Source organism: Canis lupus, chromosome 5 (assembly GCF_048164855.1).
Source record: "Canis lupus baileyi chromosome 5, mCanLup2.hap1, whole genome shotgun sequence".
In the NCBI taxonomy this organism is placed as follows: Eukaryota; Metazoa; Chordata; class Mammalia; order Carnivora; family Canidae; genus Canis; species Canis lupus.
Genome location: NC_132842.1, coordinates 1,093,426 through 1,110,301, shown reverse-complemented (window position 1 = coordinate 1,110,301; position 16,876 = coordinate 1,093,426). Strand labels below are relative to the sequence as shown.

General features: G+C 44.6%; 1 protein-coding gene across 4 annotated transcripts in view; it reads left to right on the top strand.

The window, feature by feature from the left end:
• The first annotated feature begins 5,086 nt into the window (after window positions 1-5,086).
• Window positions 5,087-16,876, top strand: part of NRP1 (neuropilin 1) — a 137,352-nt gene continuing 125,562 nt past the window's right edge. For all 4 annotated transcript variants that reach the window (XM_072825167.1, XM_072825166.1, XM_072825165.1 and 1 more), the window contains exons 1-2: window positions 5,087-5,680; window positions 9,147-9,321. In XM_072825167.1, the coding sequence (XP_072681268.1) occupies window positions 5,602-5,680; window positions 9,147-9,321 (254 nt within the window). In that variant the 5' untranslated portion in view covers window positions 5,087-5,601. The remainder of the gene's footprint in view (window positions 5,681-9,146; window positions 9,322-16,876) is intronic.

Here is a 16,876-nt window from a genome sequence, read left to right as displayed (position 1 = left end):
ATATCCAATTGCATTTCAGTCCTCATCCAACTTGGACTCTCAACAGCATTCAACTTGTCTGTCTAGCACTTCCTTTTAGAAAACTCCCTTCTACTCAACTTTTATGACAATATACTCTCCTGGTTTTCCTCCTACCTCTCCAGCTGCTCATTCTCAAGATCTTTTGTTGAATCATCCTGACAGTCCAGCCTTTAAATGTTCTTCATTGTTCTGTCTTGGCCTCTTTTTTCAATTCCCTTAGCAGTTTCATCCATTCCTTCCACTTTAATTAATAAATTATCATAGTTACTGCATTATGATATCATGGTTTAATAAACCATGATATCATGGTTTATTAGCAACTCACAAATTTATATATCCAGTCCAAACCACTCCTCCGTATTCCTACCTCATTTGATTGTCTCAAAGACAATAAACACTAACCCTAGACCAAATCAAACTCATGATCATGCTTCTACACTAGTCTTCTAGTGTCCCTTGCCTATTTAAAGGTTATCACCACCACCCACGGGGTTATGAAAGCCACAACCTTAGATGTTGTCTTTGACCACATTCTCTCCTTCACTGGCATCCCCATCCCACTGTCTGACCTTGATGATACCTTCTAAATACACAGAAATACATCCTTTTCCAACCTCCACTGCTATGATCCTTGTTCATGTTCATAATCAGATTCTACCATAGTTATTTCCTAACTGGTCTCTTCACTTCTTCCCTTGTTCTACTCATAACCCATTCTCCATGTAGCAGCTGGAGTCCTCTGATAAGAAACAAAATAAAATTAAATTGTTAGGATAATTTGATAATTCTTAGCTGTGGGTTTGTGTTGCTTTGTTGTTTTAGTTTAAATTTTAAAACTAATCTTTACTATTTTTTTCAAAATTCCTTAAAATTTTACTTGTCTTTATAAAACCATGAGCAAATGCTAAGAGAGGGCTACTTCCATATTTGATTACTCCAATTATATTTTATAGATTCTCCTACTTCAAAACAGTTCTTTGGAGATTTTGAATATGTTCTCACTAATGTTTTTAGTGGTGGTCTGATAAGTGTTTTTATTGGTTATTATTATCTTAATTTTCCTAATTAAAAAGTAATTAAATGAAAGCAGAATAATCTAAGATTATTCTTTCAGACAAATAATAATACAGTTTTCAAATTCTAGCCCTATCCTCTAACATCAAAAAATGTTTTGAATCCACTAACCCTATTCAAATTTTAACATTGTCTTCCTGCATCTTGTTATTATATGTGCTTTATTACAAAAACTTTGCATTATGACTTTGTTTTAAAAGGTTAGATGGTAGTATTTTCTCTACTATTTGAAGATTTTTTTTGATATTTATTTGTTTATTTTAGAGAGAGGAGAGAGCATGGAGAGGGGAGGGGCCGAGGGAGAGGGAGAGAGAGCCTCAAGGTAACTCTTGTTGAACAGGGAGCCCCACCCTGAGATTAGGACCTTAGCCCAAATCAAGAGTCTGCAGCTTAACAGACTGGGCAGAAGTATCATTCTTAATAGAATGATATTATATATATTAAGTATCATTCTTAATAGAATGATATTATATATATATATTTTTAAAAATAGTAGTAGGAGTTCTGGCTGGCTCAGTCTGAAGACCATGTGACTCTTGACCTGAGGGGTTGTGAGTTCAAGCCCCACACTGGGTGTAGAGATTGCTAAATATAAATAAACTTTAAAAAATAATACTAAATTGATTTAAATTTCAATTTTTACTCTTTTTTCCAGTTTCATTTCTTCCATTCTTCCATTTCAAATGTAGGTTAGCTCCTACTAAAAATATGTTGTTTTATTGCTTTTCTGAAATATGTGGGTTTGATGCTTTAAAAAACTTGACTAGACTTGATATAGTTTTGAAATACCAACCTCAATCTCCATATTGCATCAACCTGAAATACTCTGAGGAAGTTAGTGGCTCAAATGGCCCTCTGGGAGCAATGGATCTCATCTTATTTCTGACAAATTTTATCTATGAGAGAGCTTGATGAGAGCTTGATGAAAAGAACCAAGCATTTACCACCCAGTCTATTCTTAATGGTGGGCAGCAATTGCAATCCTGCTCAGGAGGTCTGAGGGCCTTATTACCGCAGCAGCTCCTGTGTCTACGGGAGTCTATGGGTCTGGGTATTGCCCACCCAGGGCCAGGGCCTGGCATTCTGGAAGTGTGCTGGGTGAATCTTCCCTTCAGTGGAACTGGGTCCTATCTGGCCTGGGGATTTGTGATGTCAGAAAGAGTGATGTGTTCGTGAGATCAAAATAAAATCAACCTAGGAACACTGCCAAATTCTTCCTCCGTCTATCACTTATTCTCATATAAAGGTCGATCTGTCTCCCTTGCTGGAAAATTGCGGAAATCTAAAACTGACCCTTTTCAGCACTTAGCGGAATCAAACGGCAGAGGAAAGAGGTTGTTAGCAAGGACAATTTGCTGTGCACCAGCCCACTAGCTGGCAATTATCAATCAGTGTGGTAGGGCCATTACTCGGTCCTGTGTAGAAACTAAGAAGTCTAGAAATGCCTCAGATCAGGTAAGATCAGAAAAATCAGAGGCAGGGCTTAAATTTGATCCCCCGGCCTACCCGCCCCCCCCCCCCCCCCCCCCGCCCCAGTACATAGGGCATGTCTTACTGGTCTGGCAAGAGTGCTCAGTCGGTGAGCAGGAAAGCAGACAAGGGGTCCCAGCGCGCAGACACACTGGGGGAGCCCTTCCCCGGGAAGGGCGTTAGGGGGCCGGCGCGAGCGAGCTTGCAGAGCGGGGGCAGTCCCTCTCCGCGTGCACGATCCGGTGGCTTTATTTGCTAGCGTGGTGGGTCCAGGCTGGGAAATGCACACTCAGCAGGGAAACGGGAAGAGGGGTTGGCGGCAGTTTTAGAAAAACAATACAGCTCAAGTGTCCCGCGTGTGCCCCCTCGCTCACCCCGCCGAGGCGCAGTCGGGTCCCCGACCCCGGGGCCAGGGCAGCCTCCCAGTTGCCTAGGAAGAAGGCGGGTATCCGTGACTGAGGGCGCCCTGACCGTTGCCCACACCCCGACCCCTTCTCTGCCAACCCTCCAGGTTCTGGGACGCGCCTCTCTCGCTCCGAGCCTCCGACTGAGGTCGCTCGGGGTCGCCCCCAGTCTGATGCCGCTCACCCCGCGCAGCAGCCGCGGCCTGGGGCTGGCGGGGTGCTCCGGGGGCAGAGAGGACACCGGGAGGAGGCGACGTGCGCGCGTCGTCGCCCAGAGCCGGGGCTTCCCTCCGCCTCGCCGGCTCCTCGGGGTCTGCGCTGGGCGCGGCTGGCGCCCGGGTCTCCCTCCCGCCCCCGCCGGCCGCCGAGACCCGGACGTGGGCGGACGTGGGGCTGCCCGCGGCCCCGCCGCGCTGCCTTCCGCTGCAGCCCGGCATTTGATCCCCGGCCTCCAAGGGCGGCCCCCGCCGCCGCCACCCAGCGCCTCCTCGGGGTCCGAGGGCCGAGCCTGGGGAGCCTGGGGAGCCCGGGGAGGGAGAGGAGGCGCCTGGGGCAGGCCCGCTCTGGGCGCGGGGCCCGGGCCTCCAGCTCCGAGGCGGGGGCTCCCCGCGGGCCGGCGGGCGCCGAAAAGCTGGACCCGGGAGAGCGCGCGGCGAGCGCGGGGCCACCTCCGCACCTCCCCGGCGGCGCGTCCTCCCGCCCAGCCCGGCCCACGCGCCTCGGGCCGCCCCGCGTCCAGCCCCTGGTTCTGCCGCCAAAACCCTGGGCCAGAGCCTCCTCGCCGACAGTCCTAAGTGTCTTGCCAGCTCTTTGCGCCAGGTGGGAAGAAGGCTGTGTTTCAGGCTGTGTGCACACACGCCGGTTCCCAGGTGCAGTGACCTTTTCACCTTCCCCACAAACTCCTCGAGGGGGGCCGCTACGGGACGTGCCGCCTCAAGGGCCAGACCTGTGGCCGAAACCGGTTTGTCCTCGGATGCGTGTCTGCTATCCCTACCCACGGAGGCCTCCCGCAGCGGTTCCCGGAAAGCCCTGGGCGGGGGGGCTGGGGTCCCGCGGCCCACGGTGCGGCCGCGCGGGCGGGGGGTGGGGGTAGGCGCCGGGTGCCCGGCGTGACGGCCGCCTGGCCCGGGGCGCGCGCCGAGTGAGCCCTGCCGAGGGCCTCTGCCTCGCACTGTGCCCCCGCCCCGAGGAGCACCGCAGAGGGGCGCCCGGACCCCTGATCGCAAGCCCCCCTCCCCCAGCACCTGGGCTCGGTGGAGAACGAGGCTGGGCGGGGCGGGGCGACGGCCGCCCCCCAGCGGGAGGGCGCACCCCACGGCCCTCGGGCGCTCCTCCGTCCCAGAGGGGCGGGCGCCTCATCTGGGTTAACAATGGGGCCCCCGCAGGGCGCCGGGCACCCGAGCACGACTGGCGGCCGGCCGCGCGCCCAGCAGCGGAGCCGGGGGGCCGAGCGCGGCCGCAGCCCAGCGGCGCCGGCGCCGGAGCGAGTGGCCCGGTGGGCTCGACGCGGCAGCGGCAGCGACAGCGACAGCGACAGCGACAGCGACAGCGTCGGCCCTTGGCCGGCCCCGCGCGGCGCCTCCCGCTCCAGCCCGGCTCCCCCGGGTCTCCCCGGCCCTGCCCCGAGCGTCGGGGGCGCCTGCCGCTCTCTGGCCCGGGCCGACCCCGCTCCTCGCCGCGGCCGGCAGGGCTGGGAGTCGCGAGAAGCAGCGGCCGCCTCCGGGGCGGGATCCCGGAGAGACACCCCCGGCGAGCTGCGGCTCTCCCCGCGGGGCCCGGAGCGAGCAGGCGGGCGGCGGGAGGCTCGCCCGACCCGGCGGCTGGCGCGGACCTCGACGCCCCCCCCCGCCCCGCGCACACACACACACACGCGCACACACACACGCGCACACACACGCGCACACGCGCGCGCCCCGGGCGCAGGCTCCCAACGCCCCCTCCCCGCGGGGATCCTTCAGGGCCTCCGGGAGAGACGGACAGAAGGACGGGAAAAGCACACGGAGGGAAACTTGTTCCTCCCAGTCTCCTGTCAGGCAGTTATTGGCGAGCCCGTGAGGCAGAGGGGAGGGCGGAAGCGAGGGAAGGGCTCCAGGAGGGGCGGGGGAGGCGGGGGGGGGGCGGAGGCGCAGGCGGGGGTGCAGTTGCTGAAACTCCTGTCTCCCGCTCATCTTTCCGTTGCTCGCTCCTCTCCTTCGCGCAGACACCCCGGACCTCCCCTGGGCGCCAGCTCCTCGGCTCCAACCGGTCCAGAAACAAGCTTTTTTTTTTTTTTTTCCTTTCTGGAAATTGGCTTTGGTGTGTTTCCCCACCTCCCTTCTCCTCCCCCGTCGGGCCCCCCCCCCCTTTTTTTTTGAGACATGGCCCGGGCAGTGGCTCCTGGAAGAGGAACAAGTGTGGGAAAAGAGAGAGGAAACCGGAGCTAAATGACAGGATGCAGGCGACTTGAGACACAAAAAGAGAAGCGTTTCTCTCGGATCCAGGCACTGCCTCGCTGCTCCCTTCTCTCCGAGCCGGACCGAGGATTTCGCGGCTCGAGGCGGAGCTGCGGCCGGCGGAGCGTGTGCATCGGCCCCTGCGCTACTTGCCCGCGCGTCCTCTGCCCGGGTGCGTGCCCGGGCCCGGCGGAGGGAGCATGGAGCGGGGGCCGCCGCTGCTGAGCGCCGCGCTGGCCGTGGCCGTCGCCGTCGCCCTGGCCGGCGCTTTCCGCAACGGTAAGTGACGGGCGGAGGCGCGCGTGCGGGCGCCGCGCCCGGGCTCCCGGGCTCCCGGGCTCCCGGGCTCCCGGGCTCCCGGCGGGGCTGCGGGCTCCGGCCCCCGCGCTGCCCGCCGGCCGCCGCCGTCCGGGCCCGGGAAACCGTCGTCCGGGGAGAGGAACAGAGAGACCAGACCCGTCGGCGGGGCAGGCGGACGCCGAGGCCGCCGCCTCGCTCCTGGACTTGGTGGCCTGGTGACGGGGCTTCCCCTGCCTCGGTTCCAAGGCAGAGCTGCCTGCCTTCCCAGATCAGCACCACCAATTATCTCAATAATGTTTCCTCCCAAAGGCAATTAGATGAGACTCCCTCTCAAAAATTTGATGGCTGCGGAAAGTTAATGAACGCTTTACCGGGAGAACTTCCTGGTTCTTTTGCAGCTCTTCGACACCGCTTCCTCTGCTGGGTGCTGCGGCCGACGGCGGGTTTTTGATTGTGGGAACTCCCTCCCTCGCCTTTGCAAATCGCCCCTAATCTGCCTGAAGTATGAATGAAAGTTACACACTGTCAATAAAGGAATCTGATATATACAGTGTAAGACACCGGGATTTCTGAAAATCCCTAACCTAGCAGCTTCCACTTAGCTTTTAAAACCACTCGAGGCTACCAGGTTATAAACAGTATCCCTTAACCTAAATAATGTATTTTAAAGCGTGATCTGCTTGTAGGCATGTTTAACTTACACTTTAAAGTGGGTGAAGGCAAGGGTAGGAAATTATCTTAACAGTAAGTCTTCAGCAATTATTAACTAATTATCAAATATTTACTTTTGTCTGGCTTAGATTTCAATCAAAGTAATTAGGAGAAAAGAACACCCACTACTTACTGTGGTATATTGTTTTAATAAGAGACCACAAGTGGAGGGGTTCATACCAAGAGGAATTTAAATCATGCCTTTATGATGGAAGTTAATCTCTATAATATGCTTTTTGGAGGTTTGGTGACTGAAGCAATAGATTTCCCCTAACAGCTACCAAGCAGTGTTCCAACAGATACGCTTAGGAGGCAGCGCGCGCGTGCACATACACATTCACACACACGCACACACACACACACACACACACACACAACTGTGAATGTGGACTTCAATTTATTAATGAACCTGAGTTGGTGGCATCTCGGTACGATCTGGCAAGGGATGAAATAACATTCTCCTCCAATTGAAAGAGGTCAAGTGGTTAGGCTTTAGAAGTTATAGTAACCCAGCCTCTGCCCTCTACAACTCCAGAGATTAAATCCGTAGTAGAGATGTACACAAGATAGATTTGAAACCTAATGCAAATAGCTTCCAGACTGTAGGTAGTGAACTTCACATACATATGTGTGTGTATATGAATGTATACAAACGTGCGTGAATATATATGAAATACATTTTTAAATTTTCTTAGCAGAAATCTGGAAAATGCTGAGAACCTGAGCCTCAGTCTGTGAGCTTGACTGGTTAAAACCATGTTGCTCTGCTTGCAGTGACCAGAGCCAGTAAATGCCTCTGTAACACAGCAGACCTCTTAAAGCCATGTCCACCTCCTTGCAGTACCAGTGTCTGCTAAATTAATTCATTAACCTTATTTAGGTCTAATGGTCCAGAGTCATTAGAAATTGCTCTTTCTTAATCAACTGTTAGAGAGATTTAACAGAGCCAGGGAGTCTAGCAGTCCACATTATCTTATTACACTGTCACTTTCTCAGAAGTCACAGATTAAAGAGCTCTGGTGTGGTACCAAGTCCACCTAAATGTCTTCTGAAGTGACTCTGTGGAGTGACTGGAAGCAGTGCTGTTTTATTTCACTCCTCTAACGGATGCCAGACACTGCCATGATGTTTGTATAGAGCTGGAGGAGACTTAATGAGATGGGGTCACTTTCCAAGTTTTCTGCACATTTAAAATAATGGAAGAGCCTCAGTGGAATCACGTAACAGAGTCCAGTATGATCGTTAGTTGAGATTCCAAACTCCAGTTGCAACATTTCTTCTTGGCAAAACCTTAAGCTTTTAAAAGCCCAGGCAAAGGAAACCAAGCATAAGGGTACCCCCAGTCTAGGAAACATGGTCAGAAACATCCAGCAATTGAGAAAAACAATATGATTTATATTGTCTTCTTTTTAATTTATGGGAAATGATTTCTGTAATGCATGTAGCTTTATGCATTTTTGATGTGCACTTCATCTTTCATTTCCATTTGACCTGGTTTTCCTGTAATAAAATTCTGTAGATTTATAAATTCATGCTGAGAGCAAAGAATGCCATTCTCTTTCCACAGGGAATCTATTAGATGCAATATTAAAATCTATATATACCATTACTGAAAATTTGTGATTGATAGGCTTATATATTTCACTGCTTTCATACCTATTCCTCTTACATAGTTCATGCACCAAATTTTTATTGCTTAAAATTAAGCATCAATAAATGTGGCAGCATTTCAGGCTGAGACTCTCCAGCATGAAATCCATAATAAAAAGTGACAATGAGAATCTACACTGAACAATAAAGCAGCCCAGTGACTGGTTTATTTGACTCTCAATGAACCACTTCACCTTTTGAGTTTTTTTAAATGAACGCTCAAAACTAGCTAGCTCACCTTTCCCAGAATGTGAGATGGTGGCTTACCGTATGTGATACCCAGACCTCAGTGTGGTGGGGTTTGGGTTTGTTTTGTTTTGTTTTTCCCAACATCTAGGTAATCAGAATTAATACTGTATGGCTTTTTTTTTTTTTTTTTTTTTTTCTGCCCGGTTGCTTTGATCTGGTCTCTGAGACTGAACAACTTTACTTGGAGCAGTAGAGCAGAATTATTTCTGCTTCACCAAATACACTTGGTTCTCTGTTGATCAAGATCTCCAGAGCAGAGATAACTCAAAATCACTTAGATTTATGGGCAGATAAAACAACAACACAAAAGGTTTGGCTCTAAGCCAATCCAAGTCTTGGATAACAATCCCTACTGATCAATGACATAGACCAGGCTTATCATCAAAAAGCCACACAAAGGGTCGAATAGCTCCTTTTAGTCACCTTCCACTCAGAACTTGCTACTTAATGCGATTACACTTCTTGGGGGATCATTATGTCTAGCAGAAGCTCCCTGGGGACCATGTTAACATCCATTGAGAGGATTTAATGTTTTTAACGCTAGAAGACCTTTTTCTTGGGAAGGAACTTTGTGAGGGATAAGGGTGGAGTCCTCTCAGATCTCAGTCTACTTTTCTTCTGGGCTAACCCTTCCTAGGATCAAAGAGTGTTTCTTGGAGTGTGTGTGTGGGGGGGGGGGGGGCGGGTTGCCATCAACGCCCCCTGGAGGACCTGTGGGGACCTCTTGGGGTTCCTCCTAAAAAGTTCTGGAATAATAACCAGTAATTTATATATAAAGCTAGAAACTGAAGTGGTTGTCAGGGAAAGCTTTCCTGAAATGTTATTTTTATTACAGATAAGTGTGGCGATACGATAAAAATTGAAAGCCCTGGGTACCTCACGTCTCCTGGTTATCCTCATTCTTATCATCCAAGTGAAAAATGTGAATGGCTGATTCAGGCACCCGACCCATACCAGAGAATTATGATCAACTTCAACCCTCACTTTGATTTGGAGGACAGAGACTGCAAGTAAGTGAGAAAGTATTTGAACAGGGCACCACACCACCATCTAGTGGTCATGGATGTCTAAGGGGGGAAGTCTTGAGTGTACAGTATGAGATATAAATAGATCCAGAAGGGATTCCAATCTAGGCCAGATCGTATGTCAATGGTATGGAAATTAAATTATGTTAAGTGATTTCTGAGTTCCCCAAACTAGGAATATTATGCTTAAATATATAATCTCTCATATTCTTCTTCCTGTTACCACTTTTGGTTTCAGAATCCTTTTGTTAAGAAATGTGTACATGTGCTTCATTTTTCTTTTTTTCCCTGAAAAGGGGAAGAACTAGAAGCCCACACTTTCACTTGAGTTTTTATTAAATATTATGGGTTACCAGCATGTATAGTATCAACAGATGGTGAGGTTGGATATTTTTTAACAAATCTGTGACGCATTTTGTGATTTAAGTACTGTATCTTACTGAGTTTGAAGTGACAAATGCAAATTGCCATTGAATAAAAATGAGGCATATAGCATAAGTTGGATGAGGGGCTTTGCAATAGATTAATGATTGCAAGTTTCTTACGGAAAATGCAAAAAATAATTGTTGATTCACAGTGTATACAATGGGACTCAAATATAAATTGGCATTTCATCCATCTGCTTTAGTCTTGCTAACTCCTTCTATTGTTAAGTAACTAAGCATCAATTTATGCCAGATTTCATTATTATGAAAACATTCTAACTATAGAGACAGTCTAAATTATATTTCCTCACTTTATATAAAATAACTAGTTGTGTAGGTTTTGCTTTGCACGGTGTGGAAAATGTGTTTCAACTTTGCAGGTTTGCAGTCCACTCAGGTCCAGGTTTGCTCTTCTCTCTGGACACCCAGCACCGCCTGTCTCTGTCTTGTCCACATTACCCCATTCTGCCAGCCTGCACATGATATATTCTCCAGACACTTGAACCTGAATATCTATCTTTAATGAAGTTTGGACATAGAAATAGTTTTAGCAAAGGAAAACAATCTACTTAAATCTCAATTCACAAGTGTTTCTCAGGGACTGATATGTTTTCCCAAATTTTAAAATGGGTCAGTTTAATATAATTATAGGCTACAATTTCGATTGGACATAGACATTATTGTGCAGGCATATTCATGATTAAAAAGGTCCTATTTGCAAACACATAGCCTTTATAGGGAAGAACAGAATAATATGAAAATATTCCCACCTGTAGGAGGTCCTTAACAAAATGTTAAGTTGGTGAGATAAAACTAGTTTCATGGGAAGGAAATGAGGTCATCTGATTAATTCAACATTCTGGTGCCTAGAGAATTAGCATACATTCATTGATCAATTTCCAAATGATCAGCATACACTACAGTGTAATAAAATTATGCCGATTCCAATTTAATCCTTGTTCAGTGCTTCAGGGCATTTTATTGACTTCTTAATCTTGTATGAAAGTTACCATGAATAGTGTTCCAGTGACTGCTAGGAAACAGGGACTTTTGTTGTTGTTTTTGCCGATATTCTGTTATGGTGGCTTTACAATGTCAATCACCTAGACAACCTAGAGATTTGTTTATTTTATTTTATTTTATTTTGCTTTTTGACAATACTTAAACTGCTCTGAGATGTTTTTAAGAAACCCAACATTAAACATACTCAAGTAATAATATTATTCACCAAAATAAGGTGCCATTACATTTCAGTAAACTCATGTATGCTAAATCCTGATCTGAGTGTCATGACCATGTCTGTGTATAATATAATAGCTTTAAAAAAATCACAATAATCAGTAGTCACTGGCAGTGGTGTGCTGGTCAATGTTGAATGACTGGATCTTAGAAGGAGATGGGTCAAGTCCTCATTCCTAATCTTTACCCATTTCTGTAGTGTAAATGTTCCCACCATGACCAGTTTCAAAATATCCATGTGATGTCACTGTACACAGATTTGTGTACTTGTGTACTCCTCAAGAAACATGTGTGATGGGTTCTTGTGAGCTGGTGCAAGCCAGCTCCAGCACATAACCAGAGTAGAAGTGTATGAATGGGAAGCCAGTCCAGGGAATTAATGTGTGTTAAGTGCTTAGAACGGTGTCTGGCACACGGGAAGTCTTCAATAACTATTTGTGTATCGTGATATGAGGTAGAGTATAGTGGCATTGGACATTTCTCAGTTTTCTTTTTTTTTTTTTTAACATTTTGAGGTCTTTTTTTTTTTTTTTAAACTTCATTTATTTGAGAGAGAGAGCAAGCAAGCGTTCATGGGTGAGGGGGCAGGGCAGGGTGGGGACAGAGGTGGAGAGAGAGCATCCCAAGCTGACTCCAGGTGGAGTGTGAGGTGGGGCCCAATCCCAGGATCCTGTGATCATGACCCAGACAGAAATCTCCAGTCCAGTGCTTAACTGGCTGAGCCACCCAGGTACCTTGCAGTTTTCCTTTTTAGAAATGACAAGACAAAGGGTAATTCTTATTTATAGGAAGAGACCATTTTAGTGATATCAGCATGGTTTTCAAGAAACTGACATGGTTCAGAGGATTGTTTCTGTCATTCTGCTGGTGAGACTTTTTTAAGGTGACAGAGTGAAGTGGTTTCTTAACTGTAGTAACTGACACTTTGTTCTCTGTAAAGGTGCCATCTCCTGGCCAGCCTTAAAAGGCTGATAGATTTAACCTGATGAAGTCAATGGAGATTAGGGCATAGAAAATATCTTCCTGCCCTGTTTGGAAGTGTTGCCACCTGATTGTTTTTTATCAGTGAAAACTCCAAAAATGATAGAGGAAGAGCAACCGGAGACATTGCTTTCCCAGTCTTTCCAGCCTTGGCCTGGTCACTGTTGAAGGTTGCAGTTGACATTCTACAAATGTGGCATAATTCCTACAATCTTTTGTGAAGGCTGCAAGAAGAATCCACAGCTTTAATTTAAAATTAAAATTTCCTACAAAAAATAGAAAATACTGATAACCCTTGGAAGAACAAATTCATAGACTTCAGAATTTTACACTGAATGTGCAAAAGCATAGTTTTGTTTTATGTTTTTAGATTTTTCTTTTATTTTAGTGGGTTTGTTTTTTTTTGGGGGGTGCCTTTTTAAAAAAATTATATTGGGCTACTTTCAAAAAAGGAATTTGAGCTAATGCAAAATTAGATACAGTGTACCACATTCAACTAGCTCACAAGCTTTTAGTTATCATTCCTGTTGAGATCAAGCTGATTGTCTTATTTGAGATATTTAATATCTCTCCTGGTTTCAGCTACATTATACGTCTAATAGCAATAAAAAGTGCTTGCTTTACCCTTGTCATTAGGTTATTAGTAAAATAAAATAGAGTAGTAGATATGAAAGCCCTTTGAAAAGTTGAAAGCTTCCCTCAAAAGAAGTTATCATCATTATTATGATATCTCTAACAACTTGGTGGTGGTTAGAACATTCAGAAATATGAAATAAATTTATGCCAAACTAAAAATATAGATCCAATAATGGGATGATTCACATAAAATATACCTAGCAATTTCTCTTGAAACTGTCTAGTATTTGTACAGTCAACTTCCACCATGTCAAAGCTTAAGAAATCGATTCCTTAGTACATTTGCTTGAGAAACATCCTTAAGGGACACCTGGGTGGCTCAGCGGTTGAGTGTCTGCCTTTAGCCCAGGACGTGATCCTGGAGTCCCAAGATTGCGTTCCACATCGGGCTTCCTACATGAAGCCTGCTTCTCCCTCTGCCATGTCTCTGCCTCTCTGTGTGTGTGTCTCTCATGAATAAATAAATAAAATCTTAAAAAAAAAAAGAAAGAAACATCCTTAAAACCCCAGTAAACAAATGTTTTTGTACGGTGTAGGAATGGATAAGTAATTAAATAGACGAATTCTGGTAGGAAAAATATTTTTATTTAAATTCATATTGTTTATTTATAATTAAAAACTATTTCATAGTTTTAACAATACAATAAAATGTGCACAGTTACAACCTTTCATGTGAAGAGCACCAAGGACTCAGTATAAGCTATGAACCTAACATTACAAAAAGTTTTTAGAGTGAATATCAAGGGGCATTATTTCCTTAGGGAAAATGAATTTTCAGGTTGTGCCTGATAATTTAAAAAATACAGCAATCTATGTTTCAGGGCCTATTATGAGTCCGGTTTCTTGACAAATAGACACCAAAAACATAGTATTATAACTCCCTGAATTCTTTTATTGAACAAAGCATGATATCAATCAATCAATCAAGCAGTAGAAGATCTATCTGTGGGCTAACATTGTGTGAGGATGTGTAGAAATATCGTCTGGTTTTATTGTTATGTTGATAAAAGGTGGCTGGAGAATGTTCTGAAGGAGGAAAAAGATGTGGAGAGAATGCACCAGCAAAATCCTCCAGGCTTGTGAAGTGTCAAAGCACAGTTACAAGCAGAAAAGAAAGAAAAAAAGCAACCTTTTGAGTGTTTTTCAGAAAGCAATGTTCATTGTGCACTGTAAATGGTTTTCTGCATTTACATTGAACTGGTTAGATCTTACTCAACGATAGTTTCTTTGGTGGTAAAGCAGACATCTTGAATCTCATAAAACTTTATATCTGCATAATAAACAAGAATGTCATTGATACAGTAGTTAGAATTTATGGAACTTTTCCCATTTCCCAGCAATGCAAACTATCAGCATGATAATTTATAATGGGTTGTGACAAATACTGCTGAGCAAAGAGGTGTGTGATTACATTCAGATCAGATGTCCTCATCTGGGGAGCAATAAAAATCTCACAGACATTGGGTTAAAAACATTAAGAAAATGAATGGTGGAGCTCCAGAAAGAGTCTAAAAAGGTGGTAGTACTGGAGGGAGAAAGCTCAGTAGTGGTCTTCTTGCTTACCCGTTCCTGACAATTCAGTGCCTGAATTGTCAATGCTGTTTTGTAGGATTTCACCAAGACTCAGGCTAATGTGGCTCAGATGCTTTTCTATGACTTAGATGTGTAATCCCTTCTTAGTGTAACCAAAAATAGGTATTTTTTTCCTCATCGAATGCAATCAAAGGGAGATTTCACTTTTGTAACTTCATATGAAGTTTAATTGCAAGGAAATTTTAACCAAAAAGAGATGATATTCAAGTTTTGGAGTTTTGTTGGAATAAATCACAAAGTTTTAGAATTTTGTTGGAATAAATCGCACATCGTTTCTTAAATGCTACCTTTAAAATTACCGAAGTTATTACAAATTTGAAACACTGGTCATTTCATTTATTTTCATAGAGTATAAACTCACTGAACGAAAACTAATCTTCCATTAGTTTCCCAGATCTGATCATTTCCACAGATTTAATGATGCAGTGGTCACTTGGTCATTTATTAGCAACTTGGGGAATGTAATTTCCGTTTTTGGTTTCCCTGAGTACTATTTTTCGTTTCGAACCTTTCTCTTTTTACTTTGCTCAGCATGGGTTTTTTTCATCCATTCTGATTTGTTTTAAATGCTGCGTTAAAATATTATTTACCTTGATTGGTGAATATTTGGCTTTTTGTATCTGAGGCAAGTGCCTTTCTCTAGTCCCAGTCTTATATGTTCGAGTATCTCTTAGACCAAAACAAAGTCTTTGTTTTATGGAAAACAATGAGGATTTGAAGCCAAAATATTTCTCCATTTTCTGTATTAAATATAGAAGTATGTGTACTGTTAATTAAAGCACAATATGCATGTAGAAAAAAACACACAGTGTAAAGTTGGATAAAATTTTGCAAGGTGAGCACAACCACATAACCAACCAATCCAGAGTAAACGTTTCCAGCTTCCTACGAAGAATCCCCTCTGCCTATGTCTCTGCCTCTCTCTCTCTGTCTCTCATAAATAAATAGAATCTTAAAAAAAAAAAAAGGAATCCCGCTTATGTTCAGGTAGCCTTTGGCTTCAAGGATGACTACTGTTCTAACTTGTATGATTCCATTCTTATAAATTTCAAAATGAAACTATAGTCTTAGAAATCTGTAGGCACAATCCTTTGAATGTGGTAAAACTCTTTGGAATAGAGATAGAACAATGCATACTGTTCCCTTTCTTAAAAACAAAAAACAAAAAACAGAAGAACAGTCATACTGAAGTGTATTCTAATGTTTTTCCTTGATTTCTGTAGAAATATCTTGTGTTTTTTACATATACTATGGGTATGTTAAAATATGCACAAAATTTTCAACTAGAGCTTGCTTTCAATGTAAGGCAAATACAGAAAAATCTTCCCTTACTTTATTTTTTAGTTTTTCATTGTTGGTTTTCATCTCAAGTAACTTCCCAACACAAGCAGTGTGAGAAGCATCACCACCAGGCTCAATTCAATTAAAAAACTTTTGAGTGGATAAGAATAAACCCTTCTTAGAACAACTGCTGGCCAATGTTGTTGTTACCACCTGCAGCATCCTTGGTTACTACTCAGGCAGATAATTATCTACTTTCTTCCTTTCATTTTTTTCCCTATTAGCACTGATTTAATTTGAACAAAACTCCATGTGTTTAATAAAATTAATGTTCTTTATTATTTTTACTGTAAGCAATCACATTTGCTCATAATGAATTTTCAGTATTACAAGGTTGTTATGTGTTAGGCTTTTCTGTAATTTGAAAGAAGCAACCTTTATGAGAAGCTAAAAGAGAAGGTTAGTTGAAATCTTATCAAATTGAATCAACATGTGCGTGGCATTTCCAAGCAGATTTCACTTGGGGAGCAGACACTTAAAAATTGATCCAAGTGAGACATATGCCTTCAGCCGGCATGCATATTCTCAGCTCCTTTTTTTTTCCAGCATAAAACTTGATACTTGCGTGCATGCTGACATACTCCGGCAGAAGCACACACACACAAACACATATGTGCATGTGTGTGTGTGCTTGTAAAGGAGGCTACAAAATAAACTTAACTAATTGCCGTTGTAGTATTCATCAAGGCTGATCATTAAGCCCGAAGAAGAACAAGGGACAAGATTAGTGTTCAGATCAGGTTCCAAATGCCTCCTAATTGGGTGTTTGTAATCAATCCTGATTGTCGGAGTCAGTGACTTGGCAAACCGTAGCACCTCAAAAAAAGATCTTTCCTGCTCTTCTGTAGTTGATGGAACTGCATCTAGTATCTAGGTCAGTTGGGATGGCATGAGGTCAGGAGAACTCTCAGATTGGCTCTGAAGCATGCCAAACACATTATGCTGGCTTATGGCTCAAATCACTTAGTCTTTGCAGTTAGCTTAGCAATTGAACCTCATTCGGAACTCTACCGAGTTCTGCAGAAGGGTGGAGAGGAAGAGTAATCTTTTGGCTTCTTTCCACTCAATTGCTTTGTAACTTGATTTTTCTCCTGATCAAGCCTAGGTCTGTATTGTACATATCTTATATCTTATTCAGTCACCATGTTGTGTTCTCCTTTAATCTGAGTAGCCAATAGAATGTTTAGGAAGGAATGGTCATGGCTGGTTCTTCCTGTTGGGTCCTCACTCTGTGCCCACCATGGCACTCCCTAAGCACTCTGTGCACACGAGCTCACTCAATTTCCCTGTCATCCCCATTTTACAGATGGCAGGACCAAGGTTTA